This window comes from Pseudopipra pipra, chromosome 3 (genome assembly GCF_036250125.1).
Source record: "Pseudopipra pipra isolate bDixPip1 chromosome 3, bDixPip1.hap1, whole genome shotgun sequence".
Classification (NCBI taxonomy): Eukaryota; Metazoa; Chordata; class Aves; order Passeriformes; family Pipridae; genus Pseudopipra; species Pseudopipra pipra.
Window position 1 is genome coordinate 30,734,796 of NC_087551.1, and position 23,128 is coordinate 30,757,923.

A 23,128-nucleotide genomic window follows, 5' to 3' on the forward strand; every position below is an offset into this window, starting at 1 on the left:
TTCCTTTGGCCTGGGTTGGAAGAGACCTTTAAGATGATTTAATTCCAAACCCTCTGCCATGGGCAGGGATGCCACACACTACACCAGGTTGCTCCGAGCTCCATCCAGTCTGGTTTTGAACACTGCCAGGGATGGGGCATCCACAGCTTCTCTGAGCAACCTGTCCCAGTGCCTCACCACACTCACATTTCCCTAGTATCCTATCCTCTTTCGGTTTGGAACCAATCCCCTTGTCCTGTCACTACATGCTCTTGTCCTAGGCTCCTTAAGCCTAAAATGTCATATGCCATCTCTGGTCCTCCCCAATGTAGTTCTGTTTGGGATATTATAACAAGTAAGTATCTCCTTTTTAGCTCGTATAACCAGATTTTCTATGTTAGGCCATCTGTCTTTGTAGCAAACACAGTCACTAGCTTTATAAAATTACAGTTGTTTCTAAAAAAAAAAAAAAAAGGTAAAAGCAAACAACAACTTCCACACACACATTGTTTTATGAATACATAAAGGTTTTAGTCATTTGGGATAGCAATTTAATCAGTATTGAATTACTTAATAGGACAATCATCTAATTTAAGTTTTACACCATACTAATATATTCATGAATTTAAGTAGCCTACAAATATTAAATTTTTAAGAATCTGGCCATACTCCTGGGAAAGAAGCCCATTACCTAGAAACCAGCCAAGTATCCTTGAATAATTACTACAACAAGGTAGCCCAGTGTCAGACCTTGTCTGTTAACCCTTTCCTCCGCTGCTTTCTATACCTCTGTCAGTACATGCTGCTGAGACCAGTCTGGCATATTTTGATTTGCAGAGAGCAGGCAACAGCTTTATGCAAGCTTCTGGGAAAGAAAAGGAGTAACTCTGAACTTCCAGCCAACCTAAGTATGAAGGGGGTTTATTCTATTAATAAAGATGTAGTTCAACTCCCCATCCTTGCTTCTGAAAGGAGTCACTAGCTTCCACGTCACTTTTCTGTTTGTAACATCCACATACCCTTACACTCTAATTAATGTTGATATTGATGCGAGTGCTCTTCTATTCCCATACCAGAGCACTTCAGAAATAAGAGGTGAGGAGATCAAAAGATGTGCAACCTTTCCACTGAATTCATCTGTACTTCCACTCAGGTGCCTGTATTACTCACATTTAGGCTCTGGAACAGAAGCACCAGGGTAGTCTGAAGAACAGAACCCCCAGCTAAGAATTGTGGCACAGCTCCTTTCTGCTCTTCACTGACATTTAAACTACTTTCTTCAAGATTATCTTATCAAACCTTTGAGCATTAAGTACTACACAGACAACCAGGATGCAAAATCCAAATCCAATAGAGAAGTGGATGGTAGGGAACCAGTGGCCAGCTGTGTGTCAGCTCTCTCAGCATCAGGGCATCGCTCTTCAAGGCCAAGCAGGTAAAGGACACAGGCTTGTCATTAGTAGTAAGATTCTGCAGTGCAGTCATGTGCTACCAGCTCTCAGTCATTTTATTATCCTTAATGCTGTAAGGAAGATCTAGACACTTATTAAGGAATTTCCAGTCACCCTGCATTTAAGATGATGGCATGTAAGCAGCACAAGCTCAGATAAAAAACTCTGGACTTAAATTTTTCTTCCTTCTACAAACATTCTCAGCTTACTCTTCTTCCCTTTCTCACTTTTTTGAGGAGTTGATGGGAGAGATAGGGAAGGCCAAAGTAAAACAGCAGTCACAGTACCAATAAAATACTTCTTTCCCCAACTCTGTATTAAATTATTCTACCTTCCTCTCACATCTGTCTTGTGTATTTAAACCAGAAGACCTCGCAACTGACTGTTTTTTAACCAAGATTTTACTACCCACTACTGGGTTGCAGTTTACCTTAAATATTACCTCTAACGCTATTCTAAGTAGAACTAGAACAAAGAATCTGGATAGCCAAGATCTTGTGCTTTCATTCAGTTTGGATTGAGCAGAGTACTTTGTACAGTTTCTCAGAATACAACAAGCACCACTACTCTAGAGAAGTTGTCAGATAAGACCCTCTAGTGTCAGAAAAGGCTATAGAAGTACACATTTTATTGCATGATTGAAGTCATAGTGTTGAGGGCAGAGAAGACTCTTTCTTCTCACCTGCCCCCAGTTCTGCATCCAGCTAAAGGAGACCTCTTTGCTAGAAAAGGTACTCCACTTTGATTCTCTACCACTGCTATCCCTACCACTAGTTTACTCTGTGGTACAAGCTCAGGTTGCTCAGTGCCTTATCCTGTCAAATACCAAACACCTCCCCAGGTGGAGTCTCCCTGGGCCTCTCTGGGCTCCTGTTTCAGTCTGATCATCTTCATGACAAAGAGAGTTTCCTAACTAGAATCTTCTCTCATGCAAATTGTGCCTCTTGCTCTTTTAAGGGCCTGAAGTAGATAGCAAGGAAAACAAACCCACCAAAAAAAGAAACAAAAAACAACCCAGAAGCCAATACATAAGACAATCCTACAGACTTAGATCTAGTTGGGTATTAAACAGATCCTTAGTGCTGTTCTGTGTAAATCTGTAACCTCAAAAACTTTTAGCAACTGAAAAGGAACCACATAGGCAGTACATTTGGTTTATCATCAGCTACACTGTCCTTTCCTTCACCTCTGGAGCCCACAACCTCCACTTCGAGCCTGTCCTTGTTCTCCCTATAGCAGTAGCCTCCTGCTGCCACCTCCAATGCTGTAACCTCCATCCGTCCCCACCAGCCTCTTGTCTTTCTCTGTCCCCAATCCACCAAATCGCAGTCAGCTTTCTCCGTTCATCACCCCTTCCTTCATTCTCTCCCTCTTCCCCATCGCCAACCCTTGCTCTTCACACAGATTATATTTTGTTTTCCCAACCTCGCGCTGTGTCACAGCCGACCCTACAATCGCCCGCCGCGACCCTGCTCTGGTTTTCCCACGGCACTACATTTGTTTGACAAAACAGACACGCGTGTTATTTCCTGTCGGTAACGGGGGGAGCGTTACCTCGAGGGCAATGCCCTCGCAGCAGCAGCATCTCCTTTCCTCAGTCCGTTCGCCTTAAACCCAAACTCGCCTCCCTCCCATCCCCGATCCCCCGGCGGGGGCGCGCACGACGGGCGCGGGACCCGCGCAGGGACCCACTCGCGGAGAATTCCCCGCGCTCCAGCGGCCGCTCGTTGTGCCGCAGTTGTTGGCGCGAGAGCCCAAAAAGTAACGCGTTTAAACTTCCCACTTCTGTTCCAGGCGCGCCCGGACCCGCGGCCACGTCCCGCAGCCCTCCCGCCGCTCCCGCGTTCCGCTCCCCGGGGCGGAGCGCAGCCCCCGGCCCGGCACCGACAGGGGGCGCGGGATCGCCTCGGGGCTCCGGGCCGGGCAGCGGCGGGGCAGGGGCAGCACCCCCCGGGCAGGGGCAGGGACGGGGGGCCGGCGCCCCCGCCGCTCAGCGCGGCACTCACTCACCCGCCTCGCCGGGAGGGACCTTCCCGCGGCCGCCAGCAGCAGGAGAGCGAAGCCGAGCGGCGAGAAGGGCATGTCCGGGGCGGCCCCCCCATGCGCGGGGGCCCGGCGAAGCTCCGCTGCGGGCACGGTGGCGACGGCGGCCGCTTTTGTATCGGCGGCGGAGGCGGGGAGGGGCCGGCCCAGGTACGGCCCGGCCCGGCCCGGCGCCGCCCGGTGGGGATGGGGAGCCGCGGCCGCCGCCGCCGTGGGGGGGGTCGCTCCGCGGGGCGCGGGCGGGTGTCGGGAGTCGGCAGCGCAAAGGGCTGTTTCGGCGAGGGGAAGGGAAGGGAAGGGAAAGAAAAAAGCTGAGGAAGCGCCTTTGCGACGACGCCATCCCCCCACCTTCGCAACTTCTTATTTTCTTTTATTTGACTCTGAATCTTTTCACGCTTGTGCATCTTGGTGACCTTCATGCTGTTCGAGACGTCCGAGTTTTATTAGGTTTTAATAATAGTAAATGCAATTACCCATTTATAACATGAATTTGCGGAGCTGCACGTCAGATCAGAGCTTGGTTTTTAAGCTGAGGACGGGGCACAGGTCAGTCCTGGCAGAAGTATGATGTGTAAATTTGGAGGATTTAGAATACTTACTTGCCAAGCTCTGCATCTGCTTTTTGCTAGATTCGTATTATTGTTCTTATTTATTCACTTTGCACTGACTCATAAAACTAAACTTCCACTAAATCACTTATATTTTATGAAATTATACACCAGAATCCAGAAGAAGAAAGCATACAGAGCCATCAGAGTTAGAAGTAAAGCTCAAAATTGAACCAGGAAGTGGGGAAAATATTTCATATTGGTCTGTTAGATGCTGCTGGAATATAAAAAAGTTAATAGCTTAAATATTAATGATGTGTATTAATTTCAAATACAACACAGCATCAGGCTGGGAGTGTAAATAGTCAGAGCGTCGATGCTGTGAGATCATGAAATCATGACATTGCCCAGAGTGTGAATTGCCAGGGCAATTACATCTCAACAGCTAACTCCAGAAGAAAGAATTTCTCATGGTAGTTTGGTTGACAGAAGACTGAAAAGATATTTCTTTCAACTTTTCTAAAGTGAGAGGAAAAAAAAAGATTGAAGGAAAAAAATTATTACTACTTTCAGGCCACACGAAGGACACCTTTAAGTAAAGGGAAAGAGACCTCTTCCACCTGGATAGCACTGTCAGCCTTAACAGGGTACACCTATTTCACATGGAAATCTTTACTGCTCTCTATTGTTTCTGCACCAGGCTTATTAATTAAGTTTTTCAATTAGGACTTCTGCTCCCAAGACAGCTCCCAGCATCTGTGCATAGCAGAGGTCCAGCTGCTTTTGCAAGACCTTAGTATGCTCACCTCTCCCTTGAAAAGCCTTATCAGGGCTACAAGGGTGACACGTATCAGGTTGGAAGCAGAGGTTTTACTTTGAAATAATTCTGTTTTCCAGAAATAATCAAAGTAACTCTTCAGGGATGATGACATCATAACATGGGATAATGACCAAGGAACCAGGCAAGAGTTAAGGCTTACTACCTGCAGCCTACACTGTGTACCCTCTAAGTTATCTTTGTGGGAGGTGGTCTGCATGGCTGATGTCAAGAAAGGATGAGCTGGCTGAAGGAGGAAGTCCTGTGGATGGTCCTTTTTAGACAAACAGCACAGGACAGAACAAAGTCATATTACCAGAATGTTGAAGGACGCCATGGCCAAAAGAGAAACTTTCCTAATTAAGGTGCACTTAAATGTTAAAATGAAAACTCAGTATATGCTAATAAGCTCAATGAAGTACATGCTACCACATATATGACTGTATTACTCAATTCTCCCCTTAGATCATGCTATACATAAGCAGGAGGGAAAGTATAAGACTGGACTAAGCAGGGTAGAAATATCACCTAGTTAGGGGGAAGACCCAAAAAGACCTGGGAGACAGACCCTGGAGACAGACTCTTCTCTCCTGTTCCTCCTCCCAAGCAGGGATGCCTTCTTGGCAAGCTTCTGCATACAATTATTATTACCTGGGTTATCATAATAGTAGTATTATTGGAGCTCTATTGCAGCAAATGCAATTCCAAATCTGTATTTCTGTTGCTTCACTAAACCACACTAGTTGTGAATCTGTGATTGCACAAGTTCCAGTGAACATGGCCAGACCTACCATGTTGAAACCAGTATTCATGAAATCTGTGCTTGTGGAAGTTCCTATTGAACGAGATCAGACTTACAGTGCCAAATTGGCTATAATCAGAAATTAGGCCCAGCCGCACCCAGCCCCTCTGATCTCTGAGGAGCAGCTGGAGCACAAGGGGGTTTATTTTCGTGCTAAATTTCTATACTCTTAACACAACAATACACTAGTGTTATCTACATGACAGGAGGAAAAAATCAAAACTGATTGGAGTAAACTCTGAACATGAACATTTTCACTGTGCCCAGTAAGAAGCTGTTAATAAATTTCAGAAGACTGAGCAAATCCTTTTGACCTAAATCACTGTATTAAAAGACAGGTCATTTTCCTAGAGATGGAAAGGTATTTATTCAATAAATTCAATTTTTTGGGGGGAAATGCTGTTGAAATTTGTCTCTCAAACCTGGGTCTGCTAGATTTTTGTTATATTTATTCATTATTTTATTTATAGTAAAATTTAACTTGATATTTCATTAGTGTTTATGCAAGAAAAGAACAGTTTGAAAATAGCCAAGTGCAGCATTAAAATGACACAACTTGAATTTGAAATTTGAAAAGAAGCTGGGGTCCTTTCTGTTTGAAAAATAAAATGCAATGAGTTGACAAAGCTTTGTTCAACTTCAGAATTTAGTTTCTTTAGGCAAGCACTTCTTTTGCTGTACCTGAGACTGTAGATGTTATTTAAAATGCAGAACTTTGTAATTTTTCTTTTGTTCCTTTACCTGCCGGCTGGACCACAGCTCTCATGTATTAAGGAGGCTCCCATGTATTAAGGAGGAGCTGCCTTGCAGTTACACTGCAACACAGGCATTATTGTATGCCTATAACCAATAAGCATTATTAATGCTGTTTACTTTTCATAGAGAGCAAAACTGCATTTTGAAAAAAGTTCAGTGTCTCTTGTACTAATCTCCCCTGATAATCCCTTTCTGTGGAGGCTGCATAACCAGTCACTTGCCATGGGAGGTTTCTGCAGGCAAGTGACAAAGCCTTCACAAGGGTTCAGGTGCTCTGCTACCTAAAAATTGTCACCACTGGACTCTTACATGCGGCAAGTAACACCCTGTCCCATGAGAGACTGAATGCTTTGTCTCTGAAATTTTCTAAAGAGAAAAATCTGTTGTGGAGAAACTGCATGTTTCTGCTTTGACATTTGCTGGGTAACAGACATTTTCCTAAGCTGCCATAGGCAGTATCATAAGGAATGTTGTCAGTTTGCACTGCAAGTCACCCACTTTGTGCTTCTCTGTGACCAGTAACTACTATCTTCTATAAACATCCTCTTTTATAGCAACTTTTTTTGGGACAGAGACATACAACTCTCGGAAACAACCTCAGTGCAAATAGATCTAAACTCTTAGTTAAATTTTATTCCTTTCTATTTTGTACATGTGTATTTAAAGTTGCAGGGTACACAGCTGCTGAGATTTGGAGAATTTTACTGAGACTCAGGATTTATATGAAAACTGGACGGAGTGGCTGCCCTGTACAGGGGTTGTGCAAGTGTTGCCCATGTGCCTGAAAGTCTGTTAACCATTTGCTCTTGTGTTTTGTACCTGTGGTGTGCTGCAGCAGTGAATATGGTTTGGCTCATTTTTTTCTTTACAAACCCAAGAGGAACTGTCAGTAAAGATCTTTCCAAGCTCAATAGAAGCTAAGGTGTCTGAGCTGAGGACTAGCACCTATGAAGTTGTTCAAACAAATCCCTCAGACATTTGAAATATGTGCTTAGGAAAGGAAGTGGAAGAATGTTAGTGTTGAATCATTGAATTTAAATGGTGTTTGGAGAATTTGAATTCATATTGATACCTACTTAACTGAAATAAAAGTTTATCTAAGCTGAATCCTTCTGTAGGCCTCCTAGGGAAAAAAAAGGTATCTCTGAGCAGGATTATGCAAATGAGAGTTACAAACATATAAGTCACAACTGTGATTACAAGCACCTATTGGTGTTTAGAAAGGACGTCATCTTGCCTTGGAGCTATATATACTCCTACATATTTGGAGAAACTAAATCATATAAATTACACCTTGAAACCAGAACTTTGGGTAAAACTCAAAATGATCTTAGAGTATTCTGAATCAGAACATGGCTACAGCAAATAGTTATGTGACAGATCCATGTACAAAACTTTTCAATGTTTTAAAAGAGCATTAGGAAGCAGGAGCATTTCTTCTGGTTACTGGCCATAAGTACACATTTTGCATTGAATCTCATTATTTTTAATTTAGTGCTTATAAGCATGTATTATTCTTGTTACTTAAGTTACGTGCCCACATGCGGGACACTGTGCTCTGTACATGAAATGTCTCATGGTGACTGCACAGGGCTGGAACGCATGGGTTGAAATGACCCACCCTTCCATAATTGTAGATGCAGACTCAGAATGAATGAACATAAAGAGTTACTAGATTGCAGTTCCAGACATAAGAGACTGGGTTTATGTAAATATATGAGAACAGTGCTTGATCGAAATGGACAGCTCCATTTTTCAACTGTCAGATAATATGGCTTGTACACTTTGGGCTATATATTTCTTGATGACAACAAAGAAATGAGTGCAAATATAATTTTTTTTAAACTAAAGTTTTGTAAACTATATAATGAACTGAAATAGTTGTACCTACTTTTAGAACCCAGCTGCCTTCTGGAATTTATTCTGTGTAATGATTATATGGAGGGAATAATTTAGATAGGTATTTAATTTCAATATAAAGCTTAGATTCTCTGTCTTATAAAGAAGAAATTGATTTCAATCTTTTCCATAAAGTGTTGTTGAAGGATTTGTATGTCTCTGTGTCTGAATGTGACCCAACGTTCCTGTATTTAAGATTCTTAGAAGTATAGAAGTGTCAAGGCTATTTGCAGTCATGTAATATAATAGAAAATAACTTTATTACAGTTTGAATTTTCTACCAAAATCCCCAATTCCTAATTAAAATTTCCTGATTAAAAATCCTGTGTTCAAGGATTTGAACCTGTTAAGAATTGTATTCTGGACTATAGAAGACTGCTAGGATGAACTAATGAAAAGATGCTAGCACAATGGAAATGATTGTAAGAAATTCTCTTGCTCTCTTCATTTTTCACAAGAAAGTAGGAAGCTATGAATCACAGAACAAAGGAGGAAAAGAGAAGTCAAATTATTCTTTATTAAGTAAAACTGACAGAAGTATTACTCTCCCGTCTCCTTCCTTTTGTAGTGGTAACTTTTTCCGGTGGGGAAGTTATTTGGAAATCACTCCATTCAATATTTTCCCACCAAGGGAAACATCAATACAGAAAAGGAAAACTTCCTTGTACAGCTTGATATGCATCTTTTGCAGTGATAATAATATTGGCCTTTTCCAAAGAAAGAGATATAACTTATGTCTACTGTGCTGCTGTCCTAGTAGGTAGGACCGGTATCCCCTTGGTAAAATGCTTCCCAAATGCTGAGACAAGCATTTAGTTGCTTGTCTGCAGTATCTGATAGATTTTTGAGAAAAATAACATTTGAAGAGGGACAGGATGTGTCCCTTGAGAAACAAAACTTCATAGTCTAGCATTCCATATCAAAATATTCCCCAGACAAATGAGTGAGATTGGGAACCTGTTTCCCATATGCTATTGTGGCTATGACTAAAGAGAGAGAGAAGGGTACTATTTGGATTAAATTCTGTAGACCGTAAATACGCAGGTTTAATAGTTTTCATTTGCGTTTATATGGCTATTTACATTTAAGTAATTTTACGTTTTGTACTCATGTGCCCAGTGAGGAGATCACAAACTGCTAATCACGGTTTCTTTGAGGCTTTAGCTTGTCACATCATAAATATCTCCCCAAAAAGAGAGGGTGACCCTAACCATCATTCATTTCCATTGCTATACAGCAGCCTGCTCATAAGTCATCTGAAGCTGCAAGGATGAAGGGCAGTTATCTGTAATTACTGTGTCTGTAAGGCAAATAATCATTCTGCCTTTGACCGTCCGGTCACAGAAATCCTGCTTTACCATTTTGCCAAAGACTTTGAGAAACTAATATTAGGAGCTTTAATTAGCTAACCTTTTGAGCAACCACTTGACTAATCTGAATATCAAACATAAACATGTAAACACTGGTAGGGGGAATTACTATTTAGTGAATATATACAAGAAGCTGCAGACAGTTTACCTGTTAAGACATGCTGCCATGATTGCTTTGGAAAACAAAGCATAAGGTGAATTGAAGAAGACAGCCTGTTGATACTGTAAGAGATTTGAAGTTGCAAATCCACAAGGAAAGTCCAAGAGTTGGGACACGAATGGGGGGAAAGGCAAGGACTCAAAAAGGAAATTCTTTAACTTCAGGTGTGTCATTTTGTCCTGGAAAGAATAAAAGGTAGTGTTTTCCTAATGTCCAGAGAGTGGAATGACATATGCCTGGAGCTGAATGAGACTTAGGAAGAAAATACGGATAACTATATGTTAATTAAGGTAAATGTTGGCACTGACATTGAGCATGATTTTTGGATGAGAAATCAGTATTTGTGAGAAATTACAAAATAATTTTGATAAAGATTGAACCTCACAGGAAGGCTGAGAAGAGTATCTTCTTTAATAATAAAGGATACAAAAACATAAGGCAAATTTTCAGATCTATCAGCAAGGTAAGAATTAAATTAAATTCCCAAAACTAGAGTTTTTAACTGGCAGAACACAACTACTAGTCCTTTTTGAGATCTGGGAATGTGAAGATAGTCAAAATTGGTTAACTGGGTCTTATGTTTCTGGATATTCCTTAATTGCTAGTCATCAAACTACCGAATACCTTGGTTGAGTCATTCCTCTGTTAAATAGTCAATGCAGTAAGTCAGAGACTGTTCAGATGTCCCCAGTGACATTATTAGCATATATTTATATTGAATAAATTAGAAATTGTAATGGAAATAAAGAGGCATAGAAGTAAGTCATACATGTTAGCAGTGCCTTATTTCCCATCATAATATTTCCTACGTAAGAATTATGTGGTATTTCTATTTCCAAAGTCTGTTTCTCGATTTGACCTTTATGATGGACTGTTGCTAAGTTAAAAAAAAATTTTCCTGGATGTCTAAGAGTTAATGTATGCATGCCTCTTTGTGCTCTGAATGCAGTGTTAATCATTAGAAAAGGCACGAGGGTTTGGCTTTTATACAACTGGACCTGCCTCAGAAATACCCCGCTTGTGTGGTGCATATACAGGCACCAATCTTACGATGTTTGGTTTAGTGTTTGTGATATCTGTACTAGGAGTATAAATAATACCGGTGGCTTCCAAAGAAATATGAATGAGAGGCTGTAGTTATGCAATTACACTCAAGTATTTCAAAAATCAGCAGAAATATTTCCATACATTTGATATTTGAGTTGACAGAAATACACTTATATACTGCTGACAGATGTTTTTCCAGACTATCAAAATACAATGAATTAGTTTAAATATTAAGAATAGATATGATCAATGAATGAGATTACTGATTAAGAAAATGGTAGGTTTTTCCATAAACTGTGAATATTCTCAGCAAATTTTAGTTACAACTGACAAGAATCTAGAGGCAGAAACAGGGGCTGTAGATGAAGAAAATGATTCTTTGGAATTAATAAACCTTTTAGGTTAAAACTTAGCTGAAATGTTACCTTCTTGGAACAAGCTCATTCCAATCAGTGGTTTTATGAGATTTAGAAACCTGAACAGAAGACAAATCCCCCCCTCCCACCATTTGCCAGCTCTTTTCCATAGGTTTTATTAATTCTTACCGTTTTTACATAAGACCTTAGCGCACAGCCATGCTCCGGGCTTTTTATGAATCATCACCCAAGAACAAACACTTCTGTTGAAAGTGATTATCCTGACATACAGCAGATCAATGACTCCCAATTAATGTGTCCACTCTAAAGCAGCAGGAAAGAGTGTGCCTTCTCTTGTCTCAGACCTGCTTGAACTTACCTCTGAAAATCAGAGGAAAGTCCTTCTGTGTGACAGTTCCACCAAGGGAGGAAAGAAAAACATACACTGTGGATGCTAGTTCTGGACATGTTCTTTACATTCTCAAGCACAGATCTTCCTGAGTTAGGTTTTCTCTCATAGAGACTAGTTAAATATCATATTTCAAGTATTAGTCTTTTTTTATCATCTTAAATATTTGTGTTTTGCTGACATGGTATTCCTGTCTTTGGCAATTCAGGCAGCACAATACTGTCTCACAACTTGAACAGCAGTAACTTGAATGGCAAATGAGCATAAAAAAGTTCAGAAAGTTAACTTGTTTAGTTACTTGCAAAAAAACCCCCTGTGTTAGAGTAATTTAGGAATTTGAATGCTTATTACAACATCCTGAAGGTATAGAGAATTCCTGGGAGTGAAGTCTTGACTGGAGGTCTTTAATTCCTATGGATAATGACAACTGGAAAGAATGACTTGTGGAGATTCAACTAATTAACTGCACCTCACTAAATGTTTGAAGAGCTGGCTGTAAACAAATTAAGTGTAAGAATACTATCCCACATATAACCAGCATATGAAACTACTTCATAAATATTCTTAAAGCATGCAGAAAAAAAAAAGTCTTCTAATACATAGTAGTAGATTGTGTTGTCACAAAACACAGATTATTTCCATAAATTAACTGCAAAGCTATATGGAAATTAACATTCACTGTAACCTGGAAGTAGTGAGCTACTACATGGTATTGAGGAAAGAGAACGGAACAAGCCCCTAGACAGGCTCAGAAAAGATGGGAAGTGGTGACTGGACTCTGACAAACGGAAGAAAGAGACGCTCTCAAGAATCTGCTGCCATATATGATATAACTGAGATAACAATTCATCTCTATTCTTGATACTATATTAGATGGAGAATAAAATCGTCTTCCGTGTAAATTGTATAACCTCAGCACATTAATTTGCACTTTCCCTGCTGTTTTCCTCTACAGACTTTCACTTGAATGAATACATTATAGTTATTGTGCTGGTTTTGGGATGTGAACTTTTTCCCCCTCAGCCCCCACAGTGATTAGACTGGGAATGTGCAAGAATATGGGAGAGGAAAAAGCCAGAGCAACTGACCCAAACTGTCCAAAGGGATATTTCATACAATTTGATGCCATGTTCAGCACCACAGACTTGGGGAAGGGAGAAGGTTGGGAGATATATTTGTTCTTATGAATCTGTCTTACCGAGTAACCATTATGTGTGCAGAAGCTCTTTCCAGAAAGTGGCTAAACATCTGCTGCCAGTGGGAAGGAGTAAATAAATTCCTTAATTTTATTTGCTTGTGTGTGCAGCTTTCCTTCACTTATTAAACTGTCTTCATTTTGACCCCCATGTTTTCAGCTTCTGCTCTTGCAATTCTTTCCCCGTCCTCTGGGGCAGGACAGCAAGGGGCAAGAAACTGGGCAGGTACTTAGCTGCTGGTCAACTCACCACAAATACTGTCATCAATATTTTGATTACTTGGAGCAAAATCTCTTGCAGTTGCAAACTTAGATTTTTTTTTTCCTTCTTTGCAGATGTAGTTCTGTGGTACAACTTTTAAAAATACAAAGAAATCGTAAAAGTTATCTAACACCTTAGCTGGTTTCTTGTATTTGGACCTAAATCTAGAGAGAAGAAATGATTTACTTAATTGCATTTGGAGATCTTTCTTTTTCTTGCTCTGCTCATGATTTTGTGTCTATATATTGCAATTTTCTGTATGCCATAGACTTTCTGCAAGCGGATATCCTGGGATGTGACCTCTAGCAGAAAGCCACAGGATTCTAACTTGAGGAAGAAACTTTTACCGCCCCACCAGATAACCAGGAATTCAAGTAGTAGCTGCACTTTGCCACAGCAGATGCATTTGAACACTCCTGAACAGCAAAAGGAATCATGGGGTGTAAGAGAAAAACCATATTGCCAAATAAAGCTGTCTGAAGGAAGAAACTTTTCTCAGATTATTAAAGAGATAGTGTAGACTGCGTACCTTGTTAAGTATTAGATAAGTCGAATTAGTTTATTACTATGACTGGAAAATTCATGGGTAGGATCATCACAGAATAATGCTGTGATAGCCATTTCAAGGACTGCAACCTGTATTTTATAGCTAAAATGAAATGCAGACAAAATTGTATATAATCTGGTTCTCTATTTTAATTTTAAAAAATCCATGTTAAGTAGTTGGAATTGTTCTACTTCTGTAGCTGTTCCCACACAGCTAAACTTGACAGAGAACATACTGGTGGTCTCTGTCAGATATTCCAGACACAAATATTTCTAGTGTAATTTTGCTTAATCTAGATAGTGTAACAAGAACAAGTAAGCCCTGAGAAAGCCCAAGTGAAAAATATGCATCAAATATATTTTTCTGTCCATAAGTTTCCTCAAGGCTCAAAGAAAATAATGTGTGTATCATGCAGAATCCAGGAATTTAAATTTGCATCTAGGAGATTTTAAATTTTGTTATGTTCTGTTGTCTTCTCTTGTCATCATATGTCACTGAAACACAAGCTAAAAGAATGTGAAGAATCAAAGTTTTTCTTTTTTAAGGTTTAACACCATTTTATTTGACATTAATTGTATTATTTCCTTTTTAAGTAATTCAATAGAAATATCAAAGACTACAGTCAGTGAACTTCTTTGGAAAACTTTACTTTAAGACTATCAACAAATAGCCAAGGCAAACTGAATTTACAGAAAGCAGAGAAAAAAATCAGTAAGCCAAGACTGAAATGAAATTTCTAGTATAATGACAAATAGCCACCAAAACAAAGCAGTAGAAGAATTACACATATAATTTGTGACCTGTGTCATATATTCCATTTCTGTTCTGGTATGAAGAACAGCTTACTTGATGTCACACAGAAGAGCCACTCCTCTCAATATCCAATGGTCTGGAGACTTTACTGTCTTTAAATAGACCTCTGTAATATAGTTCAAATCTGTCCTCATGGGCTTTTTGTAAAGAGGACAAACATAGAGCCTGGGATCCCTAGGTTTGGTTGAATCAACAGCAAACATATGCAGCACAGGCAGCTGGACAAAAAGAACCTTTGGTGTAGATTCAACGAGAATGCTTCTTCGTTTCTCCCAGCCTGCACCTTCCAAGTAGAGCCCATAGATGTATACGCCTTCCTGTGTGAAGGGTAAGCAGATACACCACATGAAATAAAACATCTGTTTTCTAAAATGAGGTATTGTCTTAAACCATTAAAAGGAATATATATTTTATAGTAAAAAATATCTAACATTGAATCTTTTCTAACTATTTAATCTTAAACTATAATATCATCCTTTTTCAGAAAATAATGCTGCTGAAATGGATGGCAATAAAAGTTGTTTAATAAAGTGTATATCCTACAAAATTTCATCTAAAGCTTACTATAAAGAAAAAAAATTAAAAAGTGGTACAACTAGATAGTTGTTTTAAAAAAATATTTTTCTATCTTAAGAAAATAAAATTTTCATACTTAGTATTTGTCTTCTATGCAAAAACAGCAAGGTGAAGGCAAGAGTAACTTTGCCCTCTATCAATCCAAAACGACTCACTGATGCATAATATAAACTAAATACCAAAATTAATATTGAAACATCTCTGCATGGCATACATACAGGAGGAGGTGCTGTGATTTCTTCTCTGGTTTGCTTTAGCACCTCATTATGTACTGCGACTTTATCTAAAGCCCAGTCTTTATGTGCTCGAGTTGCCTCTTGTTTCATTGCTGTCAGGAATCCTTGAGAAATTAAGCCAGAGATTTAGTATTTATCTCACATGACCAAAAAAAAAAATTATCTTATTTGGTTACAAGCATGTTTCTGCACTGAACTTATAGTCAGAGTTCTATTGAAAAAAGCACCCTGGTTAAGATAGAAATATTGCTTTGGGACCAAAATAGGAACAAATGACAGAAGTGGTATAGAATGCATTACACCGAGAAAAAGATTTTTAAATGGCACATACTTTTGTGGGGGTTTTTTCCCTTTTTTTAAAATTAAATTAGTCTTTGGAGGTAAAGGGCTGAATAGTTTAAGCGCAAGATGACAAAAAATTGAGCAGCAAAGAGGTTTGGATGTGTTATAAAAGAAAAAGCTACAAAAATAGAAACACTAGTAGCAAATACCTGGTTGTTTCTATGTGTGTCAGAAGATGTCAATGGAGTCACTAAAAACTCAGTAGCTGCTATTTTATGCTACCAGATGAAGAACTACTTGGAATTGTCGTAAAGAGGTAGAGATAAAGAAAGAGAAGTTAAAATAGAGAACTGCACACTTTAGAGTGAATTTCCTGGTGAGCAGTATTATGATTACAATAACTATATTTACTTCAACCCTACCCATAGCACACCTTTTGCACTTGGCAGACCTCTCTCCAGCTGCAGGACTACTCTTTTTTTTGAACACAGATGTTGAAGCAATAGTCATATTAGAGACTCTCTGTGTCTCAGGTTTGTTGGCTATTAGGCTAAATGTTTCCTTTGGTCGAAAGAATTTGGTCTGTTATCTTACAGCATGAGTGCTGCTCTCGAATCACCAGAGATCAGTGTGCTTACCAGCTGTGCCATTTATGATACAAATGGAGTGATGTTTTGACTGGCATCTCAATACCATCTTGTAATGATAATTTGGATGTGCTCCAGGCACCTCAACTGTTTATGAGAGTGACTCTAAAAAAAACTTTGATATTAGTACTTTCTACAGTCCTGGTCACAGGAAGCCCGGTAGGAACAAAAGAATCACAAGGCAAAGGTAACTCATAAAATATTCAAGAGTTTCAGAGTTTAATCCTAATTAGAAAAACAACTCATAGCTGTTACACAGAAGTTTCTCACAAGAATTTTGTTTAGACAGTTGTGTAGGATAAATGAGATTCTTCTATGAATACACACCTAATTAAGAAATGGGGTTTTTTACTCATGGAGATGGTTAAAATTTATTTTTCTTCCTCCTTCCTCTAAATGATAAATATATTAAGCTATAACAGATAATGACAGATAATGTTTACTTGTACTTTGCAGCATATCTTTGATGAATTTGAACAACCTATTCATGAAATAACCTGTGAAATGGGAACATTGAAAACTACATTTTGATGATTCCCTGTGAAAGATAGATAACTGCTATAAATGCTGGTACTGTTGCACATTCATAGAATCACAGAACAGTCCACGTTGAGAGACCACCTGGTCCAACCTTTCCCGGGAAAGGGAGACTAGATAAGATTATCTAGCATTCTGTCCAATTACATCTTGAGAACTTTCAGCAATGGGGATTCAACCATGTCCCTGATGAGGTTGTTTGTTGTTCCTGTGCTCTTACTGTACTGTAAAAAGTCATTCTGTTTCTACTGTAACATCTTGTTCTAGATTAAAGCTCTTGCAACTTACAGTTTGGAATAAGTTAAACAGTTTGAACCACAAATAATATTTTCTTTAAAAGCTGGAAAATTATCACAGAATCAAAGAGTCACTGAATATTCTGAGTTGGAAGGGACCCACAAGGATCATCAAGTCCAACTCCTTATCATTAAGTATACTTTCTTTAGAAGCTGTATATCATGATATAATGTCGACAAGATAAATTATTTTATTTATTAACTACGTTTTCCTTCTTGTAATATAAAATCTGCATTTGTGGGTCTGATTAAAATACCATAGAATCACATAGCATGGTTTGGGTTGAAAGGCACCTTAAAGATCATCAAGTCCCAACTCCTCTGCCAAGGGCAGAGCCACCAAAAAACCCCCAAACAAACAGATAAAACCCAAAAAAAACCCCCAAAAAACAAAACCACAAACAAACAAAACACAAACAACCAAAAAACCCAAACAAACAAAATCCAGAATTCCTCTAGACCAGGTCCCATCCAACCTGGCCTTGAATACTGCCAGGAGTGGGGCATCCACGCTTCTCTGGGCAACCTGTTTCAGTGTCTCACCCCATCACAGTAAAGAATTTTGTCATATCTATTCTAAACTTACCATTTTTCAGTTTAAATCAGTTCCCCCTTGTCCTATCACTAAATGTAGTTGTGAAAAGTCCCTTTCCATCTCTCTTGTAGCCCCGTTTAGGTACTGGAAGGTGCTATAAAGGTTGCCCCCAGAGCCTTCTCCTCCAGGCTGAACGGCCCCAACTCTCTTAGCCTCCAGCCCTCCGATCATCTTTGTGGCCCTCCTCTGGACTTGCTCCAACAGGTCCACATCCTTTCTATGTTTGAGCCCCTACAGCTGGATGCAGCACTCTAGGTGGGACATCACAAGAGTGGAGTAGAGGAACAGAATCACCTCCCTTGATCTGCTGGCCATGTTTATTTTGATGCAGCCCAGGACATGGTTGGCCTTCTGGGCTGCAAGTGCACGTTGCCAAGTCATGCTGAACTCATCAACTAATACTCCCAAGTCCATTTCCTCAGGGTTGGTCTCAATATCTTCTCCACCCAGCCTGTACTTGTGCTTGTGCTTGCCCCAACATTGCACTTGGCCTTGTTAACCTCACAGTGTTCACACAGGCCCACCTCTCCAGCCTGTCCAGGTCCCTCTGACTGGCATCCCTTCCCTCCAGCATGTCAACTGCATCACAGGGCTTGGTGTTGTCAGCAAACTTGCTGAGGGTGCACTCAATCTCATGTCCATGTTGCTGACAAAGATGTTAGCACCAGTCCCAGTTCCAACCCCAGAGGAATGTCACTGTCACTGCTCTCCACTTGGAGACCACTTGTACAAGCATTCTGTCTCTGACACTAGGCAAAGGCAGATGCTTAGTGAAATAATATTACATCAGGCAAAATGACACATAAATCCTTTCCCTTCTATGTTCTTCCAGATTCTGGCAATCTGGAGTTTAGGGACCTCACAACTCAAAGGTCAAGTTTGGGCAATCATGTTTATGGCTACCATTGGACCTGTTTCCCGAGACTTTATCTAATCTCTTTTCTGAACACATTTGTCTTTTGGCTTCTATTACATATTCTGGCAGCAATGAAAATATCTTTTCTACATGTAATATTAAATGAAATATGTAGTATAATCATTAAATTATTATTACATACATTACTATTCAAGTCCTTTCAGTACCCTTACCTTGTGGATTAAAGAATCCAGTTATCCAAAACACATTTGGTCTTCCGTGAAATATCCAAGTAGACAATTGAGCATTTCTTTCCAAAAGTTCAGTAAACCAGAAGCCAAGTGTGGAAGAATCCCAAGATACTCTTTTCCATACTTGAGGAATTCGAGCATCATACATGTTGTCAAGTGCGTCTCTTAAATTCTAAAGCAATGAAATAGTAATATCCAAAGTAAAGCAATCAAGGTAATAGTTTAAAACACAATATTCCATATGTAGTAAATATGCTTTACTTGCCTCACTCATAACAATAGTTCCCTCTATGGCTAATTTCAGATCATTCAGACTGTTGCGGACGATGGTGATCACTTTCTGCATGCGGTCAATTTCTTGACGTAGAAAAATATTCATAGAGTTAAGGTGCCCCATTTTAACTAAACGAGCTTTGACCTAAAATATAAAAGCACAGAAGGAATTTAGTTAAGTCTAAATTGTTGAAATGCTGTTGTCGTATACAACATCCTAACTTCCAGTGTGTTCAGAAAAATAAATATTAGATCTGTATATCATTCAATTAAAATTTATCCCCTTAAAACTGTTGCAGTTTTTATTTTTTGTCCGATACTACCCAATTACACATGATTTTGCTAGAATACGACTTCACCCAGAAGGCCCAGGGGACTGCTGCACAAAAAGCAAAGACTGATTTTTTCCTATGTTTTCACAAGTAGATTTGGAAGTCCAAGCATAGTATCCATGACATATCTGCATGACCAATTGTTAGATGCCTTGATTTTAAATAGCAAAGCCTCATACCAATTCATACTGACAGAAATAATATTGTTGGTTCCTTACTTGAATCTGCTACTAGCTATATGACCTTTCGTTACAGTTCAGTGTTTCTTTTTTGGAATGTCTTATGTGAAAACTCAACAGAGAGAAGAGTAAGACAAAACTAAAATTAGCTTGCCTCATGAGGTATGTAATCTGGAGGAAGTTTCTCTAGCATGTCTTCAGCTAAACGATAAACAACTGATTCACGAGTTTCTCCAGATCCTGCACCACTTTCTTTAGGCTGAATGTTGGTAATAGTATCTAAAACATCAGCTGATGTATTTCTTTGGTATCTGAGAGGATAAGAAATATGTTATAAATTACATAGGATTTTTTAATAGTTAGTCATAACTTTGTAGAACACACAACCTGCAAGTTGAGAAAAAACATAGAGTGTCATAAAGTCAAATCAAAACTTGCACAAAATTGTTTTCCTTGGCATTCTGCAACAAGTTTAACACACTAATCATGAACAATGTTTGATTTTCCATGGCTGTAAATGGTATGAGCTTCCCTCTACACACCCTGTTATACAGTTGATGTTTTTCTAATTGAGGGATAAGAAGGAGATCTGCAAACTAAGATTGTGAGGTGGCAGAAAAACCTATCACAACAGTTCTAGAGATTCTGAGGGAAGGGAAGAAAATGACATGTTTCTGATAAGAACTTCTAAATAGCTATTTGTTGGGAAGAAGCGACAAAAATTTCATAAAAAGAAACAATATTTCCCTCAGCTACTTCTTAAAAGTGAAATACAGAAGAAGGAAAAGGTGGAGGTATAACTCTGCATGCTGCCCCTTTATTAATTAGTAAATTCATTCTTCTTTGAAGTATTTCCAGATTAATGATAAGAGTTGCTAGATTTACAGCACTGCAGGTTGAAACATTGTGTTCCATAATGAAGCTTGGGCAGTGCTAATGTAAATTTATGTTCTGATTCAGTACAAAAAAAGTGAACTAAATTTGTGTAGCATTGGATGATAAAAAATAGTAGATCACGTCAATCCTTCAATACAAGCAGAATTATAGGAGTATTTTTGTTACAGTGCTATCCAGTGGTGTAGACCTATGAGAGGCAATAAGAAAGAAAACAGATACTGGAGTACTAGCAATACCTACTTTTACCTTATGAAATCAGGTACACAAGGAACATACATCCTGAGTCTGGCGTAGGACATAAATTTACACTGATTCAAAGCATGGTTTTGCATGTCAGTTTTACTTTTCAACTTTCATACAACACCCATTCCTTCTATTACTTTGTCATACCTAATTACATAAGACATGAAACCAAGGATAGAACATGTGAACTTCTAAAGCATCTAAGCTTTGGAGATAGTATCACAAAACTAAAGAAGCTACATACCACAGTAGTTAAACTAAATTTTTTTGTGAATGCAATTATAAAAACTATAAATCAGAAATGCAGAAGAAATACTACTGGGAGTTTGCTTCTCAGAGAATATAATTTCTGCTTCTAAATGTAGGAATGGTAGGGCTTTAACGATTTTTAACAACCCTTGACTTTAGACTCAAAACTCTCAATCTTTTTTTCAATTTATGGCCCCATTTAATGAATGAAAGATTTATTCAAGACCACATATGAGCAGCAAAGATAAAATAAAATTTCTCTTGGACTCGTGACTTCATCGCTAATTTGGATGACATACTGGTGGCTGTAACCTTTGTCTGTGTCTTGCTTATTTAACAAGTAGTGATAAGAGAGATGTGCACCTTCCTCTTCACACTGTGAGTACTGTTCTTCCAATACTGCTATTGGACTATTTTATGTAGAAGGAATAGGTTCCCCAATTATTATATCAATTGAATTATAATATATCACAGAATTATAAAAATAGTCTTTCCCTGAGTCTAAACAAAAATAGAAACAATTTTAAAAAGAAAAACTTTGGGGAAAAGGAGAGAACAGATTTTGAAAAATAACATTAAAGTAACAGAATCAAAGGTTAGCAATATTTCTTTCTTGAATGACAGAAGGTAAGAATCTTCTGAAGAGGAGAAATTATGTGAATGTTGTAAAAATAAAAATTACAGTTTGAAGAAGAATTTTTTTGTAAATAAAAATAGAAAAGACAAAAAGAAGTATCTCAATGTGAACATAATTAAAAATAATGTTCCAGCTTGAAAGTGAGATTAAAATAAAAAGAAGAAAATTCATTCACATACCACTGGGACACATTGAACATAAAAACCACTCTGAAACAAAATTTTTCTGGGCTTTGGAAAACCGTTAGAAACTTTCATTTAGATTGCAAATAAAATGTTGAAATATAGATGCAAACAATCATGAAAAAAAAATCTCATAGGTTTGTAGAGGAAGTACCATATTCCTGAGAAGAAAATCAGTTATACATCATGGGGTGACCCTCATCACATGTAGACATCCAAGTGTAGATGCCTACAAAACAGATTTTGTCTAGATAGCCCAATTCAGCTCATGTATTTTAGATGTCTGCTTTGTGACCAGAGAAATTGCACTTTACAAGGATTTATTTTTCTCTGTTACAGTAAAGGAAGTCTTGGGTAACCATGAATGAAGCTACAGCAACATTAAGTTAATCTCATTTATAGTGTCAGTGTTGTCTAAAAGTAGGTATGTAAGATGAAGCACTCAATACCTGTTTATATTGTTTTTCCCTGAAATAGTATTGTAAAGCAAATTGTGTCATAAGAAGAAAAAAAAGAATTCATTTTCTATGAATTTTGATGTACTCCAAAAAGCATTATTAAGAATATTTTTCTAAGAGTTTGGATGTGAAAACCTAGCACAGTTAGATAGCTGGAGTCAGTGCCATCAGGAATTTTCTGTACTGGAAGTTAAAATTGAGAAAATTGCAGTGTGACAGGAACATTGCCTCAGCTTTGTGTAGAAAACAGCAATATCTATTGCAGCAGGGTGTTCAAAACCTTGCATTCACCAAGGGACAATAGGAGATTCTTCTCCATCTTCAGTTGGTTAATAGCAGCTTGCAGTATCTTTACAAAAATTCAGTTACATTTAAGGCTTCAGTAGAGAACCAACTGGGACAGGGTTTTCACAGAAGATTGTCAGAATATTCCTTTCCCACTCGGATACCTGTTCATGGTGTTGTTTTTGCAGAGCCTATGGTTCACATAGCAAGTTAAAATCATTCTCTGACTTCAGGTGTTAATCCTAAGTGAAAGCATTGAAATTCAGTGAAGCTTTACAGTTAGAACCAACAGATTGAGCTTTTGGCTGAACTGTAAAACTGTCACAGTAAATTGGTGAGAGATAACGTCTTGTCCTCAGTAACAGAAACTTGGAGAAGTCCTGGCTCTCTCAGGGTTCCAGTTCTAGCAGTTAGCCTTTTGCATACAATGAGATGACTTGATAGGATATTTTAAGGAGAATTTGAACTTTTTATATTGTATGGGATGCTAATCCATTTGGTTTGTATCAAAAATGAAATTCAGACACAGTATCTGTGCATAGTTGCCTATAACAGATTAAACATGTGATTAAACATGGAAAAAAAGCATGAAACATTTTCTCCAAATTCTAAAAAAATACCTATAAAGGAAAATTAAAAAAAAATAAATAAAAGAACTAAAGT

The 23,128-nt window shown here is 38.6% G+C and overlaps 3 protein-coding genes across 4 annotated transcripts in view; 1 reads left to right on the forward strand and 2 right to left on the reverse strand.

Annotated features, from left to right (window-relative positions):
• The window catches only part of GLP1R (glucagon like peptide 1 receptor), a 92,036-nt gene extending 88,437 nt beyond the window's left edge, over positions 1-3,599 (reverse strand). Inside the window, exon 1 of the mRNA XM_064648472.1 lies at positions 3,441-3,599. Coding sequence (XP_064504542.1) covers positions 3,441-3,512 — 72 coding nt within the window. The 5' untranslated portion in view covers positions 3,513-3,599. The remainder of the gene's footprint in view (positions 1-3,440) is intronic.
• KCNK5 (potassium two pore domain channel subfamily K member 5) overlaps positions 1-23,128 on the forward strand; it is a 575,865-nt gene that overhangs the window by 194,979 nt on the left and 357,758 nt on the right. The window lies entirely within an intron of this gene.
• Positions 14,268-23,128, reverse strand: part of DNAH8 (dynein axonemal heavy chain 8) — a 128,351-nt gene continuing 119,490 nt past the window's right edge. For both annotated transcript variants that reach the window (XM_064648475.1, XM_064648474.1), the window contains exons 89-93: positions 19,669-19,825; positions 18,996-19,148; positions 18,713-18,902; positions 15,249-15,370; positions 14,268-14,771 (exon numbers count right to left, since the gene is read on the reverse strand). In XM_064648475.1, coding sequence (XP_064504545.1) covers positions 14,484-14,771; positions 15,249-15,370; positions 18,713-18,902; positions 18,996-19,148; positions 19,669-19,825 — 910 coding nt within the window. In that variant the 3' untranslated portion in view covers positions 14,268-14,483. The remainder of the gene's footprint in view (positions 14,772-15,248; positions 15,371-18,712; positions 18,903-18,995; positions 19,149-19,668; positions 19,826-23,128) is intronic.